The sequence below is a fragment of the Gracilinanus agilis genome, chromosome 2 (genome assembly GCF_016433145.1).
Source record: "Gracilinanus agilis isolate LMUSP501 chromosome 2, AgileGrace, whole genome shotgun sequence".
Lineage (NCBI taxonomy): Eukaryota > Metazoa > Chordata > Mammalia > Didelphimorphia > Didelphidae > Gracilinanus > Gracilinanus agilis.
In genome coordinates this window covers 638,276,109-638,295,104 of record NC_058131.1, presented here as the reverse complement: position 1 = coordinate 638,295,104, position 18,996 = coordinate 638,276,109, and the positions used below count along the sequence as shown (strand labels likewise).

Genomic DNA, 18,996 nt, shown 5'->3' with positions numbered 1-18,996 from the left:
GCTCTCCTTTGTAATTACATACACACTGTGGCCAATTCTCTAGGCTCAATGCAAACAACATGGAGATATTTTAAAAATAAATTTCCTATAAACCCTCTGAAAATTCAAAGAATGGGAAGAAATTGGGTGTGCTTTTTTGGCCCATTGTTTACAAGCATTAGAAGGCTAAGGCTAACATTTGACTAATGAGAAAGATATTCCATTTGTCATTGAAAGAACTAGTGATAGAAATTCTCCAAATATATGGAAAAAAATAAGCTGCCTAACTTTACCTTCAAGGTTTGGATAAGGCATTCAGCCTCAACTCTCTATTAAAATGAGACAAGAGTAAAGAAGAGCTTATCAGGAAAATAGGGGTTAGAATTCCTTCTCCTAAAAGCCCCTAACAAAATAAAAACAGTATCTTACTCCGATATTTCAGGGGGTGGCTTCCATTTAGAAATAAGAATAAAGCAAGGCACCTCTTATATGTTTATTCCCAATCTTCCAAGGCAATTTGTGATACTAAAATTTGTAAATTCTCCCCTGGGAAATGCTTTGGCAAGACACTGGACTCCAGAAAAGCTATTTGCTACATTCTGGATAAGGTTGTATTTACACAGTGGTTGTCAAATAGGGTTTTCAAGTTTTGGAGAGACCCATTTGGGAGGGAACTTGGCATTCAAAATATCAAACATGGAGTTCAGTAGCAATTAATAATTTAAAAATAAGTCCAGTGTTAAATGATCAGGATGCAAAGCACTCTGTTATGGGTTCTATTAAGAATCACACACTAGCCCACTTTCACTTAGCTGGACACAAGTTAAATAGCCATGAAAATTTTAATCAGTTCAGGTCAATCACCTAAAGAGCTATTAATTATTTGTCTATCCTGACCTCCAGATCTACCTCCAGATATGTTTGGGGGTTCCATGAAGGCTCAATCCTTTATTAAAAAAAAAAACTTTTTTTAGATTCTCTTGACTCAAAGAGAGCTATATGTTTTCTGATAAAATTATGCGTATTATTAGTCAAAATCACTTGGACTCGACTTTGAAACCCTGTGATCATTTATCTTCAACCAAGAAGCAGAAATAATTTACTGACCAGACACTATTACTGAGCATGCGTGGTAGAGTACACAGAAATGGCCATGGATCAGCAATTTTACACATATATTCCTGAAGGTGCAAATACGGTCTAATGAGTCAATAATATAAACACTGATTTTTAAAAGGGCTTTAAATATGGATATATGTGATATAACTGTAACACTAATAAGGCTAAATCCATAATATTCAAGCTTTAAATCTTAGATACATATTTACAAAACACACTAATGAGAGCAGAATAATGGCCAATGATTGGGAGATGGAAAGGGCTCATAGGTTTACTTAAGTGAGATGATGACACCAATTTCTAAAAAACAAGAAAGAAAAATAATTGCGCTTGTCACATAAATTCTCATTTGTTATAGAAAGGATACCTCGGTATGTTTCTTGTAGCCCTATAAGTAAATTCAGGGTGCAATGAAGTTAAGTTCAGTTTCCCTTACAGAAGAGATAAAGATATCAGTCATTTAAAAGTAGGTATGTTTGCAATGTGCTTTTCCCCTTTTATGGTCCATCCATACCGCCTCCCATCCCCAAATACATATGTCACATACACACAGATATATGGAGAGAGAGAAAGAGAAACTTGGTCATATTCTAATATTCAAATCTTGAGAATTTTGATGTATCATTTTTGTTTCCTTAGCTTTGCCCCTTATGACCACATGCCTCTTCTCCCTCTTTATATTTTGGGGTCTATTTCAGCAATCCAAAACAATTATTCTCACAGCAAAATAGTACTTTGGGAAACCAAAAATTGGAACTCTTGGAAATTGGATATGAACAAGTCTTAAAAAACATATAATGGATGACAATCTCACCATCAACATATCATGACCAATGATGAATTTCATTTTCTCCATTTATCCATGAACCAAGAAAATTCATATAGATATAAGCCATTCTAAATGATGTGGCTGAATCAGTCACACTATCATCAAACCAGTGTTTTTAGGTATATTTTCAAAAACTCGTGTAAGTCAATTAAATGGTTGATCTGGGGATTGTCAAGATAGCAGGCAGAAGAGTAATACCGTATATAGGTTTTTTGGTGAAAATAATTAGGGAAGCAGTCTCTAGTTCATCATTTTGAGTAGGAAGCTGGCAGAATGGCAGCATACTGGCATTACCAACTGCTTCTTACAAGGCATGAGTCAGCGATTAAAAATTAGGAGCAGTAGAAAAGGGATCTCTTTCTAGCATCCTAGAAATCATATTGCATAAGCCACTTTTTATTCTGGACACTAATATGAAACTGAAATCAATCTGGGGCCATGAAGCTGGATAAAGGTACCTAAAGGCTCAGGTTAACATCTTAAGGGCCAGAACTCAGTGATATATAGTTCATAGAATGTGTCCAGCAAATCCCTGATTGTCTGAAGTTGTTCCAGTTTCTAATTCTATCTTAAAGGCCAAAACACCTGGACAGATTTTGGTTTGGGACCAGAATCAGGTGGACTGAAAATGATTTGCTGAAAGTCTTATTTCACTTTGTTATTGAACAAAGTCTCATCCCTGCATCACCTATGATTCATTTACATACCAAACCCTTACAGAACATTGGACTATCATGAATTAGGAAATCTACCATGAGGGCTTCATTTCTTGGCAATCATTTTTGATCTTTTATGATGAACACATTCTGTTATTAAATGGAATGGTCTCTTGAAAAGTGCATTTTAGTATTTAATGGAGTGTTCAATTTCAAGCCACCAAAACAACTACCATAATTGGTTTCTAGATAAGGTTAGAATGTGCAGCATTCAAGAACTCTCAGGTGAAATAAATCTCTGCCAATATCTATTTATAAAAATGATATCTAAGGCATACTGTCTCAATTTTTGATATAATATTAGGCACCTCTCAAAAGTTAGGGAATGACCTGAGTGTACACTGAGAAACATCCCTTCTCTGCTGTGCTTATTTGAGTTTATCCATTGGATATCAAGTAAGACCCAATAAAAATGTCATAATCATAATCACAGGTGATGATTTTATCCTACACATGGGCTATTTCCAATAAGAGAAAAGATTAAAATCATTAATTTCTATAACATATTTCAAAGAAACATGTGAAAATCTACACAATTTTTAAGAATACATCTGTTGATAAAGGAAATTGAATTAACTATGTCTTTCCCATTTTCCTTCTGAAAGATACCACTAAGGAAAAACAAATTGTTATGGGTACAAGGAGAGAGATTTACTGCTTATGCTGATGCCAAGCTCCGATGAAGGCTGGAGAAAATAAGCTATTGGTGTGGGATGACTCAAATGATCTTTTTTTGTTCCACTACATTTCTAATTGTAAAAGACAGCCAAGATTCTCAGTGAGAAGCCTTTGGGAAATCAGCTGGCCATTTTAAAAATAAGAGCAAAATGCACCACTAACTTATCCAGTGTGGGAATTAATGAGTTGGGTTTTAGTGTATCCAGATCTCATTGACATTAAGGAAAATCCTATAACTATTTAGATGACCCCATAACTAAAAAACCACATGGCCTTGAATGAAGTCTGATCAAATGAGATTAACAACAGAGCATGAATTACAAGTTTTCAAATTTGATTTGTTTCTCCTTTTCTTAATCTTTTCATCCCAGTTCACCACCTCTTGGTGTCTAACCAGTAATGATTTTATATTTCAAGACATGGTACCATCCAGTCAGCAAAGCTTTGGATGGTAATACTAAATAGGAAGCTTCTTCTTGTCCTATCTTGAGAAATGGTGTTAGGTTTTTCATCAATTTGCTGAAATTCAGGTGGAGATACTGAGGTTAGGATCTAAGTTTACATACATATCTCTCTGTATGTAGGGAGAAATATATTTCCACATAGGACAAGACCTGTGATTTAGTTGGTATAGAGAGACCCCAATGGTGAAACTCCCTCTTCCAATGCAGATGAGTAATTATTCTTCTTGTAAAGTTGTCAGGGATAGAATACTGAGAATTTAAGTAGCTTGAGCAGGATCACAGAACAAATACGTATTAAAGAATCCACTTGAACCCAGGACTTCCTCAAATCAAACCTCTGCCCTCTACCAGACTGCTTCTTTCTCACTCTCTTTGTGAGTATATTTTATATATATACACACAGACACATTATGCACATTTACACGTTTGAAAATATGTATGTACATATATACATGCAATACACCTTTGTGTGTATAGGCTCACCTCCCTATATTTAATCATAATCATTATCATCCTTTCTAATTCTCTTTATGCCTTAATGACTATATTCACATGAGTACCAAATCCAACGTATTATAGTAGAAAGAGTCTTAGACTCAGGATCAGAAGATCTGAATTTCAATCCCAATTCTAACATGTTTTAGATATCTTATGATGAGCAAATCCCTTAATCTCTCTAAGATTCGACTTTGTCATTTTTTAAAATTTTAAAATAAAGATACCAACCCTTAACAAGGTTATTGTGAGGAAAGCACTTTTTTAATCTTAAATTGCTATGTTAACATGAAAATTTTTTTAAATTCAGATTTTAGGGCATTTTTTTTCTTTTGTAACTCTGCCTTTTATTTTATGCTTTAAAAAAGATTTCAAGAAGGGAGTCCATAAATTTCATCAGACTTCCTAAATAGACTACAACAACTAAAGAAGGAATCCCTTCTCTAGATTTTTAGGGTTTTTTTCCTGTGTTTTTAGCTATATCCCACAGGCATCAAATGAATCCATTCTCTAGATTTTTAGGGGTTTTTTTCTGTGTTTTTAGCCATATCCCACAAGCATCGCCACCATCCATTGTAAAAGCAATCCATTATGGAAGCGGGTCCTTTTCAAGAGGGGAGGCATTACAAGTTTCATCCCTTATTCAATAACTCATAAAATGCAAGCAAGTTCAATGCTACCTAGGATCTAATATGACAACTGTCGATAAAGCCCAAGTATAAAAAATGGGAGAGAACAATTATTCTACATATCTTCCTTAAATGTAATTGAAAAATATTTGTGACAAATTTGGCTTACACTCATCAGATTCACTAACTCACTGATCTCTGGGTTTCTGGCAAAAAACAGACTGTGGGCAATGAAATGATTAAAATAAGAAAAACTCTTTTATATTATTAGCTTCATTAAAGTAAGAAAAACTGGACTTTCCCCTGGCTGAAATTAACTAACTTCCCCTACTCAGAATCTCCTTCAAATCAAAGTTCTCTCCTAGGTGCAGGATTGGTCTTTAAATAGACCAATCCAACCAATCCCACATCAGGAAGTAAGGGGGAGGGACCCCTGGGGCACACTGGGGAATGTGGTTTCCCCAGCCATAGCACTTCAAAACCCACAGCAAGGATGGAAGGTTTGATTCCCAAGGAAGTTTCAGTTTTGGTTTTATTCTTAGCCCAAAGTTTAGAATCAGCCCCAGATGGAAAAAGATGCAGTATTAAAGGAAGAATAGGGGGCAGGTGGGTATCTCAGTGGATTTAGAGCCAGGCCTAGAGACGAGAAGTCCTAGGTTCAAATTTGGCCTCAGCCACTTCCCAACTGTGTGACCGTAGGCAAGTCACTTGACCCCCATTGCCTACCCTTACCACTCTTCTGCCTTGGAACCAATACACAGTATTGACTCCAAGATGGAAGGTAAGGGTTTTAAAATTAAAAAAAAAAAAGAATGATGTTTACTGGGCCCTGCTCTGCTAAATTGTATAGTTGCAATGATTTTAAATAAAGTGACCAATGTAGAACAAAATCAGGGAAATTTTTCAGGAACATTTCAAAAACAACCAGATGTACACAAGACTCTTTGAGAAAATGCTACATTACCAATTAACATCAGAAAATCTTGGGTACAGCCACCAAAAGAAGATTCCTGGAAACATTGAAAATATTCCAAAACCTGGCATTCTTCTAGTCTCTTCTTCTAAATCCAGCAATTCTTTGTGAAGAATTAACTGATTTTCCTTGATAAGCACTTTTGGGGAGAACATGGTTGGTTAGTCAGCCAATGTAATTAGAGCAGGGATCCCTAAACTGAAGTTCATGAACACATTGATCACTGTATTTCAACATTTTGGGTTTCATTTATTCTATTTTTTATTTTCATTTTTTAAAGGACATGAGTCTGAAAAGGGGTCCACAGGCTTTCTTAGACTGCCAAAATATGTTCATGGCACACACACAAAAAAGGGTTAGTCTTTGGATTAGAGACTAGGGTGATTTAAACGTGAAAAATGAAGTCCTGCCTTAGTCTTTTCAAAATTATTCCTTGCATCATCACCTTAGTAGAAAATTTCTCCCCATTTGAAACTTCAGGGGATTTGATGGTTTGATAAGTGTTGTCCCTATACTATTTTTCAACTTGAAGGGACAGTTTAAGAGGGAAAAAATTATTGTTTTGGGCATTAACACCTCAGTTTACAAGCATCACCAGAGATTAGAAGGAGAAAAATTTTAACACCTTTAGTTTTTAAAAAATGTAAGAAAAGGAAAACTGGGAAAGCTCTTTTAATATGGGACTTCAATTAAAAACTCACTTTCCTATCTTTTGGTCAATACTTAGGTCATAAATAGAAATAAGAGACTTGATCCACTAGAAAAGTCTTTGCTGTTTCCTTGCTCCTCTACTTAATATTGGCTAACCTTTAGCAAAAGTAGCTGGCAAATAGCTCCATTTTTCCTGTAATTCTTGTTTTCAAAATTGAATACAATGGTTTAGTTAAGATGAGAAAAATAAATCGAGTTCTTTCCCATCTGACTCTTAAAGTACCAAATAAGACAGAAGTATCACTGGATAAGATGAGGTTGAGATGTTTACTGAAAACTGGGAATCACTGTAAATGAAGGAAGTGTCAGTTCTGGTTCCCTCAATTTGACCCTTCTCAAATTAGAGTTAAATTGGCCACTGCAAGAAAATCAGAGGAAAACAGCTTTAGAATTAGTCCACTCCAATGGGACTGAAGTAAGGTGTCATCTCTCATCTTGAGTTATTGATTGGTACCTTAGATAGTGTCTACATCAACAAACTAGAACTGAATGGTTGCATACACAAAGGCGATGAGGAAATTGGAACAAATCCAACTTGGTCCAACAAATGATTATTTAGAACACAAGGTTCATAACTAATCATATGACACAATTCAAAATTCTTCCCAAACCAGTTTGCATGAGTGTAGATGGAACCTAAGTATACCGAATACTATTTTTGCTGATAATAGCAGCTGCAAATAAATAGTTGTGACTGTAGACCTGAATCCATGAAGCATTTTGAATCAAACTGTTACTCCTATAATCTTCCTTTTCTATTATTATTTCTATTATCATTATTTTGAGAGTACAACACCAAGCATAAATCCCCACTGGCTTCTGAGTGAACCAAGGAGATACAAGTCCAGTCATGAGATAAATGACCACCTTCTTTTTTGTGTCTTTATTCTGAGGACACCTAAGGGGGACTTTAAATATTGGTCCAACTGCTTTGCTGCCTCCAAATGGGTGTAGAAGCCAAATCAAGCCCTCAGAAAGAAGGGCAAAAAGCCTTTCCAGTGTCCCTCTCTGACAGGGCTTTCACAAGCAGCACTGAGACAACCATCCACTTGGGAGAGCAGACAAGCCACAGGTCGATGAAGATGGTACTTTGCATGGTGGTGAGCTGATGATGGATTTGTGTTCAGTATCTAGGAGGTCTTTCCTTCTGCCCCCATCCATGCTTCCACTTTCTACTCTGACCACTGAAGCATCTTCCTTCATTCAGTGATTTGCAAAATATTTTGACTGTGCGAGTCCCCTGTGAGGCCTGAAGAATTGATGGAACCTCTTTTGAGAATTCTGTTCAGTATGTCCTTCCAGCTCTTCTTGTACTGATGCCTTAATAAAGAGTACACGAAGGGGTCTGATGCTGCTTTGCTATAAGCCAAACACTTAGAGAAGACGCCCCAGTGATAACTGATGGGACCAATGTAGGATAATTCTACCAGCCTGGGAAAAAAAAGAGGAATAATTATTTATTAAAATAAATACAATTTATGGAGGGTTGTTGTTTTTGTTGTTTGTTTTGTTTTCTTTTGTTTTGCTTTTGAATCATGGATATATATCTGGAAATTTCTTCTTCTTTCTCTCATACTCATCAGCATGAATTCCCCCTTTTAACAACAGAAACCAAAATCTCCAATACAATGAGTGGCCTAGTCTAACTGTGTACAACAACCAACATTCTGCCCTTCTAATGAACTGGCACAAGGAGTGAGATGTGTCTTTATAATAAAATCATTATTAACTTTTCAGATCTTTACAACTCGGCTTCCTTTGGGCAGCTAGGCAGTACAGTGGACAGACTGCCAAGCCTGAGGTCAGAAAGACTCATCTTAACAGCTTTGTGACCCTGGGCAAGTCACTTAACCTTATTTGCCTCAGCTTTTCATCTTTAAAATGGGCTGGAGAAAGAAATAGCAAACCACTTTAGTATCTGTGCCAAGAAAACTTCAAATGGCATTGCAAAAAGTTGAATACAAATGAACAAAATTTCCCTTTAGAAATATTTTTAGTTTCTGCTTCTAAAGTTAATGTACATTAGGTTATTTTAAACCACATTAGTTGATATAGTTCTTCTCATGTTTCTCTGAATTTTCCCTAGTTGTCCTTCGTTATTGCACAATTTTAAAGTTCATCACATTCAAATGGCATTTTGTTTTCCCATCTAATGGGCCACAACTTTATTTCTAGTTCTTTGATTCCACGGAGTATGGCTTTGAACATTGAGGATAACTATGGGAATAATAATATGGAAGAAACCCTTTTCACAGGGAATTTCCTCCCATGCTAACTGGTTGTCGAACTTTGGGTGTCATGGGAGCACTAGGAGCTCAACTTCAGATTCATCTATGTATGGGGTTCCAGGGGTGGAGCCAAAATGGTGGAGTAGAAGAAGGGAAAGTTCAAACTACTCTGAGAATTCTCTTTAACCAACCTCAAAGTAACACTTCAAAACAAATACTGAAGTGAAAGAACCTGAACGGAAAGGACCAACAAAGAGACAGAGTGAAACAATTTTCCTCCAGAAAACAACCTGAAAGGTAGTCAGAGAGCATCTGGGGCCCTGAGTTGAGAGGGGAGAAAAGTCAGTAGCAAGGCTACTGGTGTAAGGAGTACTGGTGCAAGCCAACAAGTCTCCTCCCTAACCCCATCCCACACCTATGGTTCCAGGTTCTGAACCCAAGCCAACTCTGAGAACCCAGAAACCCTGCCTAAGCCAACAATAGTGCAACCCCACAAGTACCAAGCCCCAACTCAAGTCTTCAGTGAGACACCAAGTCCCAGCTCAAGGCAATTAGCAAGGAGCCTGCTTAATGCAAGTCAAAGCAGGGGTCCCAGAGCCCTTGCTATGGCAAAGCAATCTGTAGCACTTCTGACCTATGTATACACAGAGTGAGGGCCAAAGGCCCTGCCCAAGCCCAGAGAGGCCCCTACCTCCTGGGCAAGGCAATTCACAGTGTACCTGGCCTGTGCAAGCCCAGATTGAAGCTAGCCCCAGAACCCCAACACACAGTAGCTATCAGCAATCTCAGGGGGAGATTGAATCATCAATGGGAGGTAGCTTTCAGAACTCCCAGCCTATAAGCCAATATACCACTTTGGAAGAAATGAAAGTTACAGAACTAAAGCTAAGGGTAACAGCAAGGAAAAACTAAAGTTTAAGAAAATGCACCTCTACCCTGAGAACAGAGCCTATTTTTAAGACTATAGTCAAGAAAACAGCTGGGAAAATGAGCAAACATAAAAAAAATACCTAACCATAGAAAATTTTTATAGAGATAAAGAAGAGCAAGGGACAAGATGGAGGAGACAATGAGAGTAAAACAAATATGTTCAAAACTTCAAAGAAAAATATGAATTAATCTCAAGCTCTAGAAGAGATCATAGAGGATTACCAAAAGCAACTAAGTGAGGCAGAGAAAAATGAGAAATAGAAATTAAAGCAATGCTAGCACAATTGACCAAAAGAGAAATGGGATACTAAAATCCAATTTAAAAAAGTTTCTTAAAAAGTAGAATTGACCAAACAGAAAAAGAGGTTCAAAAGCTCACAGAAGAAAATAATTTTTAAAAATTAGAACAGAACAAGCGAAGCTAATGACTTCCTGAGATATCAAGAAACAACAAAACAAAATCAAAAGAATGAAAAAAGAGAAGAAAACATTAAATATCTCTCATTGAAAAAACAATTGACCTGGAAAATAGATGCAATAAGGACCATCTAAAAATTAATGGACTATCTCAAAGAAATTATCAAAAAAAGAAAATAAAAAAGTCTACATATCATATTACAAGAAATTACAAGAGAAAATTTCCCTAATATTCTTGGGAAAGAAGGTAAGATAGAAATTGAAAGAATTCACAAGTCACCTCCTGAAGTAAATCCCCAAATGACAAGTCCTAGGAATATTATAGCTAAAATTCAAGAGGTCCCAGGTCAAGGAGAAAATACTACAAAGAGCCAGAAAGAAACAATTCAAATACCTTGGAACTATAGTCAGCATTACACAGGACTTAGCAGTTTCCATGTTAAAGGATTAAAATACTTGAAATATGATATTCCAGAAAGCTAAAGAACTAGTTTTGTAACCCAGAATCACCGATCAAGAAAAACAGAGTATATTATTTCAGGGGAGAAATGGTCATTCAGTAAAATAGAAGATTACTAAGACCTTCTGATGAAAAAAATCAAACCCAAATAGAAAATTTGATGTTCAAATAAAAAAACTCAAGAGAATCACATTTATAAATCTTAAAATTTTTGTCAATATTAGAAAAGTTAGATGAGTAGACATATAGGGTGTGGGAGTAAAGTGATTAGGATGACACAATATGCAAAAAATAAAGGTGTGATAAAAGAGGATTTCATTGAGAAAAAAAAATAAGTTATTTACAAGAAACATATCTGAGGCTGAGAAATACCCACAGAGTAAAGGTAAGGGGCTGACACAGAATTTATTGTGCTTCATCTGAAGTAAAAAGAAAGCAAGAATATCAATCATCTCAGACAAAGCTAACACAAAAATAGATCTAACTAAAAGAGATAAGGAAGAAATTACATTTTGATAAAAGGCACCTTAGACAAAGAAGTAATAATAATACTAAACATATATATACCAAATGGCATAACATCTAAATTTTTAAAGGAGAAATTAAATGAGCTTCAAAAAGAGACAGTAAAATTATACCAGTGGAAGGCCTCAACTTTCTCCTCTCAAATCTAGATAAGTCAAACCAAAAAATAAACAAGAAAGACATGAAGGAAGTGAATAAAATTTTAGAAAAGTCAGAGCTAATAGATTTCTGGAGAAAACTAAATGAGAATAGAAAAGAATATACCTTCTTTTCAGCAGTACATGGCTTCTACACACATACACACACACACACACACACACAAACACACACAAAACTTCACAGTCAAATGCAGAAAATCAGAAATAATACATAAAGCCTTTTCAGATCACAAGACAATAAAAATTATAATCAATAGGGGTCCACAGAAAGACAAATTAAAAATTAATTGGAAACTAAATAATACAATTTTAAAAGAGAGGTGGGTAAAGAACACATTTTTGGTACAATAAATCCACCGGAAAATGACAATGAGGAAACAATCTACCAAAGTTTATGGAATATAGTGAAAGCAGTACTTTGGAGAGAATTTATATCTCTAAATACTTACATCAATAAAATATAGAAAAAGCAGACCAATGAATTGGGAATGAAACTAAAAAAAAAAACTAGAAAAAGAACAAATTAAAAATCTCCAATTAAAGACTTAATTGGAAATACTAAAAATCAAAGGAGATATTAATAAAATTGAAAATAAGATAACCATTGAAGTAATAAATAAGACTAGGAGTTGCCTTTATAAAAACAACATAAAATAGAGTATTGGCTAATATGATTTTTAAAAAAGGAAATAAGAAAGCCAAATAATCATATCAGGAATGAAAAGTGTGAATTCAATACCAATAAAAAGGAAATTAAATCAATAATTTAGGAGCTATTTTACACAATTATATGCCAATAAATCTATTAATCTAAGTTAAATGGATGAATATTTTAAAAATATATAAATTGGCCAGATTAACAAAAAAAAAGGAAAGGGAATATTTAAATAATCCTATCTCAGAAATAAACTTGAACAAGCCATGAATGAACTCCCTAAGAAAAATCCCTAGGGCTTGATGTATTTACAAGTGAATTTATTTAAAGAATAATTAATACTAATGCTTCATAAACTACCTGGGAAAATAAGCAAAGAAGGAATGCTACCAAATTCTTTTTATGACACAAATATGGTGCTGATACCTAACCCAGGAAGAGTAAAAACAGAGAAAGATAATTATAGACCAATCTCCTTAATGAACATAGTTAAATAAAATATTAGCAAAGAGGCTACAGCAATATATCATAAGGATCATTCAATATGTCCAGGTGGGATTTTTTAAAATTAATTTATTTAGAATATTTTCCATGGTTACATGATTTATGGTTCATGATTTTTCCCACCCCTCTTTCCTTCCCCCTCTCTGAGCTGACAAGCAGTTCCACTGGGTTATACATGCATCATAATTCAAAACCTATTTCCATGTTATTCATATTTGAAGTAGAGTGATCTTTTAATTCCAAAACCCCAATCATATCCCCATCAAACCACATGATTGACCTTATGTTTTTCTTCTGCATTTCTGATCCCACAGTTCTTTCTCTGGATGTGGATAATAATATAAGTTCCTCTAGATTGTCCTGGGTCATTGCATTGTTACTGACCAGGTGGGATTTATACCAGGAATGCAAGACTGGTTTGATATTATGAAAGCTATCAACATAACTGCCCATATTGATAACCAAACTAACAGAAATCACATGATTATCTCAATAGATGCATAGAAAGCCTTTGACAAAATACAACACCCATTCCTATTAAAAAACTAGTAACCACCCTTACCACTCTTCCACCTATGAGCCAACACATAGGAGTTAAGGGGTAAAAAAAAAAAAAAAAAAAACACTAGTAAGCATGGAATGAATGGTCCATTTCTTAAAATGATAAATAGTATCTACCTAAAACCATCAGCAACTATCATCTACAATGGGGATAAGTTAGAAGCCTTCCCAATAAGATCAGTGGTGAAACAAGGTTGCCCATTATCACACTATTATGTAATACTGTACTAGAAATGCTAGTTTTGGCAATGAGAAGAAAAAGAAATGGAAGGAATTAAAGTAGGCAATAAGGAAACCAAATTAGCATTCTTCACAGATGATATGATGGTATACTTAGAGAATCCAAAGACAATGAACTAAATAACTAGTTGAAATTACTAGTAACTTTAGTAAAGTTGCAGGAAACAAAATAAACCCACATAAATCATCAGCATTTCTATATATTACTGACAAAGTCCAGCAGCAAGTAATAGAAAAAAAATCCATTTTAAAATCACTCTAAACAATTTAAAATACTTGGGAATTTACTTGCCAGGACAAAAACAAGAATTATATGAACACAATTACTAAATACTTTCCACACAGTCAGATACAAACAGCTATAAAACTATTAATTGCTCATACGTTAGGTTGAGCTAATGTAATAAAATGACAATTCTACCTAAATTAATTTGCTTATTCAGTGCCATACCAATCACACTACCAAAAAATATTTTGGAGAACTAGAAAAAATAACAAAACCAAAAGGTCAAGAATATCAAGAGAATTTATGTAAAAAAGGTGTCAAGGAATGTGAACTAGAAGTACTAATCTCAAATTGTACTATAAAGCAATAATCATCAAAACACTATGTTTCTGCCAAAAAAATAGAATGGTGGATCAATGAAATAGATTAGATACACAACAAATAGGGATAAATGACCTTAGCAACCTATTGTTTGATAAATCCAAAGACCCCAGATTTTCAGATAAAATCTCACTATTTTACAAAAACTTCTGGGAAAACTAGAAAACAATAAGACAGAAATAACTTGTATTCTGATATCTCATACCTTATACAAAGATAAGGTCAAAATGAATATCTAATTTAGATATAATGAGTGATACCAAAAGTAAATTAGGGGAAAACAGAATAATTTAGCTGGCAGATCTATAAAGAAGAGAAGACTTTATAAGTAAACAAAATATAAGAGAGCATTAAAAGATGTAAAAGGAATAATTTTATTATATTAAATTTAAAAGCATTTGTATAAACAAAACTAATGTAACCAAGATTAGATAGTAAACAACAAACTGAGAAAAAAAATTTACAGCAAATAAAAGGGTCTAATTTCTCAAATCTAAAGAGAACTAAGTCAAATGCATAAAAATACAAGTCATTCCCCAATTGAGAAATGGTGAAAAATTATGAACAAACAATTTTCAGATAAAGAAATCAAAGCTATCAATAATCATATGAAAAAATATTCTTAATCGGTCGTTCTTGATTAGAGAAATGCAAATTAAAAGAACACTGAGGCATCACCTCACACATGTAAGATTGACCAAAATGACAAAAAAGAAAAGTGATAAATATTGGAGGGGCTGTGGCAAAACTGGGACATTAATGCTATAGGACTTGTGAACTGATCCAACCATTCTGGAGGGCAATTTGGAACTATGCCCCAAGGGCTATAAAACTGTGCATATTGTCTGTTTCCCAAAAAGTTCATAAAAATAAGAAATTGTACAAAAATTGTACAAAAATATTTATAGCAGTTCTTTTTGTGATGGCCAAGAATTAGAAATTGGGGGGATGACTATCGATTGGGGAATAACTAAACAAATTATGGTACATGATGGTGATGGAATATTATTGTTCTAAAAGAAACATTGAGTAGGATCATTTCAGAAAAAGCTGGGAAAATCTCCATGAATAGATGCAGAAGAAAATAGTTACTACATAGTAACAACAATACAGTATGATGATGAACTATGACAGATTCACTCTCAGCCATACAGAGATTTAGGACAATTCTGAAGGATTTATGAGAAATACCACTACCTACTTCCAAAGAAAGAACTGTTGGGGTCAGATGCAAACCAAAATATTATTTTTTCACATTAGTTTATTTATGCTTTTATTTGGTGGGTTTACTTTTCTATGAGTATGTTCTTACAACAATCACCAATATGAAAGTAAGTTTTAATCAACTTCTTTCCTAGTGAGCAGATCTGCCCATCCATGACCATAAGATGAAAATATTTGGAATTCTCCAACCTGAACTCCAGTAATTCTCACTTGTGCTTCAAGACCATATTTTTGGAAGTACTAGAGAAAAGCCTCATTCATCCCAAGCCTAAGTCTATGGAATAGTTCTATGAAACAGATGGGAGGGAAATTCTTCATGTCAGTGTTAATGTTTTCATATGACATCCTTCTGAGGCACCTAGGAATACAAATGTCCCACTACAGAAGACTTAACTAGGAAGTCTAAATATTAACATCAAGGGTGCCTACATTTGTCAAAAATTTATTTTGGAAAGAGATGCACTTAAAAGAAAATAGAAAGGGGGCAGCTAGATAGCTCTGTGGATTGAGAACCAAGTCTAAAGACAAGAGGTCCTAGGTTTGAATCTGGCCTCAGAGATGTCCTAACTGTGTGACCCTGGGTAAGTCACTTAATCCACATTGTCTATCCCTTACCACTCTCTGCCTTGGAAAACCAATACATACTGTTGATTCCAAGATGGAAGGAAAGGGTTTTATAAGAGAGAGAGAGAGAGAGAGAGAGAGAGAGAGAGAGAGAGAGAGAGAAGAAAATGATTTAATTTAAAATTCAAAATCATCTAAAATATATATAAATAATACAAATAATACAAAAAAGGTAACTATTGCTTAAATTCAGAAAGCTGTTGCTATGCAATTAATTCCTAGATGAATTTCCATAATGTTACTACAAAGTTCACTAAATAATACCAATGTCACACTAATACAACAGTACTTATGGTTTGCCAAGAGCTTTGATGCATGATGGCATTCAAGACCATGAAGGAGTCCTAGGTCTTATTGTCTCCGTTTTTATAGATGAAGAAAAAACAGCAGTTCAATGATTTATTCATGGCCAGCCAGGTAGCAAGTACCAGTGGCATATATTAATCCCAGATCTTTCTAACCCAAAGTCCATCATTCTATCCACCATGTAGCACTGATTAGATGGTCAGACTTCTTAGCTTTAGCAGTGGAATTATCACAAGGTACTGAACATCATATAAGGACAGATGACACCCCAATTCCCTTTTTAATTATGATTCTATATGTCTCTTAAGATAGAAGCACTGATTAAGACAAATGAACTTATTAGATGCCAGGTAACTGGATTTCTTCCCTTCTCATTTTCTACCTTTCCTTTCCAAACCAATACTATAATTCCTCTCATAGTTATAGTATAAGTATATATATATGTTATGTATATATATTATATATGTATATGCTTAATTAAAAGTATATTATCATCTCATGATGAAAACATTGGGGAAAAATCAAAGTTGGCTGTGGGGCTAGAAGGGAATGTCATATGTGTGTATATATATATGTGTGTGTGTGTGTGTGTATAAAATATATATTCCAACTTTTGAAGTTAGATTTTAACTATATAAAATATAAATCTAACTCTCTCTATATATATGTATATATAGCCTAACTATATAAATATATATAACCTAACTAGCTATATCTATACATAATCTAACTATATATGTATATAAAACCTAACTATATATAAAAATATATAAAAGCTAACTATATATATATATAAAAGCTAACTATATATAAGTATATATATAACCTAACTAGCTCGCTCTCTCTCTTTCTCTCTCTCTCTCTCTATATATATATATATATAATCTAACTATATATATGTATATAAAACCTAACTTTAAGAGTTGGAAAGAACCTCATGGCTATCTCTCTCTAGTTTAATCCATGTCTGAGCCAGAATTCTCTCCATAATATGTACTCAACAAGGGGTTATCATTGAAGACTACCAATTGTGGGAATTGATTATCTTCCAAAGAAACCTGTGATCCTTTCTATTGCTCTATTACTAAGAATCTTTTTTTTTTCTAATATTAAGCTTAAATTTGTAATGGAGATACTCCACCTTCTATGGTTTTTGTATTCTTCTTGGTTCCTAATATGACACAAGGAACAAACTAAGTCATGATTGAATGACTGAGTAATGCTTCCAAAGCAAATCCATATGTTTCTTTTTCAGAACAAAAAGTACAATAACTATGATTTCTTCAAACATAGAGATCAAAAAGAAAATGGCCTCAAATTGTGTCATAATTCAGTGGGGAAACATAAAGAGGCAAAAAAAAAAACTACAAGGAGCTCACAATCTAATGAAGGAGAAAAGAAGAAAACTAATATGCACAAATAAGCTACAGAAAGGAGAAACAGGAAATATATAAGGAAGAGAAAACACTAGAATTACAAGGAGATAGAGCGCTAGGTCTGGAGTCAGGAAGTCTCATCTTTCTGAGTTCCAATGTCGCCTCAGACACTTACTAGGACAAGTCACAAACTTGTCAAATTGTAGAGAGATTTAGGATTAATGTAAGGGAAAACTTGATTATAATTAGAGCAGGCCACAAGTGTAATGAGCTAATTCTAGAGGTAGCTGGTGACTTTCTGGCAATGACTGGATGACTAAAAGTGTTTAAAGGATTTCTTTTTTTTCAGGCATGGTTTGGAATGGATAGCCTATGAGTCCTGAGATGACAGAATTTAGTGATATTGTGATGACAGGATCTTATCTGGCATTCTGAAAATCTGAGAAGCAATGCGGGAGAGTCTCTAGAATACTGGACTTGAAGTCAGGGATGCCTAAACTTCAATCCATATTCAGATACCATGTGATGTTGGGCAAATCACTTACTCTTTATGCATAAGAGTTTCTGTAAAATATGGGGGTGAGGAAGGCTGCAGTTGGACTCTGTCCCCTCTAAGATGCCTTCTATGAATAAAACCCTGAATCACGATGCAGGAAGGAGCAAGATTCCCAATTTGTGTGCTGCTGAATCCACTGCCCTTCAGGATCATCCTTCTCATCAGACTCCAAGAATCCACCTAGCTACGCTGATTTGGAGAAGCAATTATATGGCTGGGTGTTATTTCTGAGTCGCCTGGGGACAGCAGCGTGGGCACATGTCATTGACGGGCAAGCTTCCCCCTGTCATGGTCATTACCGGGATTGCACGAAATGTGGACTGATGTCTGCCGATTGACACTCGAATAACGGATGGTGAGCTCCCAGGCCTTTTCTTTGTTCACAGAAAGAAAATCATTCACAAAAAGGGCCCCAAATTGCAAAAGTATACTTAGAGATGACCTAACTGTGACAGACTCCTGTCACTCGGAGAGAAACAACACTGTAAAATGTAATGGAAGAAACTTTGGGAAAATGGGGAAAAGATAACCTAGCCCAATAAAACTGGCTGATGGTTTCCATCTAGTTGAATGAACTGGAAAAAACATGATTCTACAGTCGATGAATGAGAAACTGCCATGGCTCCAAAGCAGCAGGTATTTAAAGGGTAAAGAGGAACCAGTTCATTTTCTATCCTCTGCACATAGCCCTGTCATAAAAGACAAGATAATGTTGTAAAGCTGTCTTTCTTAGTTGAAATGCCCATTAATCAATCAATAACCCTTTATGAAGCACCTACTATGTGCCAAACATTGAACTAAGTATTGGCAGAGCACTTATCTACAGTGAACATTAAGGCAAAATGAGACAGTACCATTCTTTAAAGACAGTAGCAGAAAACATGCCTTGGTTACTAGTCCAAGAATGTTTAAAGATACCATCACTGGCCTCAGCCACTTCCCAGCTGTGTGACCCTGGGCAAGTCACTTGACCCCCATTGCCCACCCTTACCAATCTTCCACCTATGAGACAATACACCGAAGTACAAGGGT

The 18,996-nt window shown here is 34.9% G+C and overlaps 1 protein-coding gene across 1 annotated transcript in view; it reads right to left on the bottom strand.

The window, feature by feature from the left end:
* Window positions 1–7,792: 7,792 nt before the first annotated feature.
* The window catches only part of GPR26 (G protein-coupled receptor 26), a 35,910-nt gene continuing 24,706 nt past the window's right edge, over window positions 7,793–18,996 (bottom strand). Inside the window, exon 3 of the mRNA XM_044662617.1 lies at window positions 7,793–8,024. Coding sequence (XP_044518552.1) covers window positions 7,793–8,024 — 232 coding nt within the window. The remainder of the gene's footprint in view (window positions 8,025–18,996) is intronic.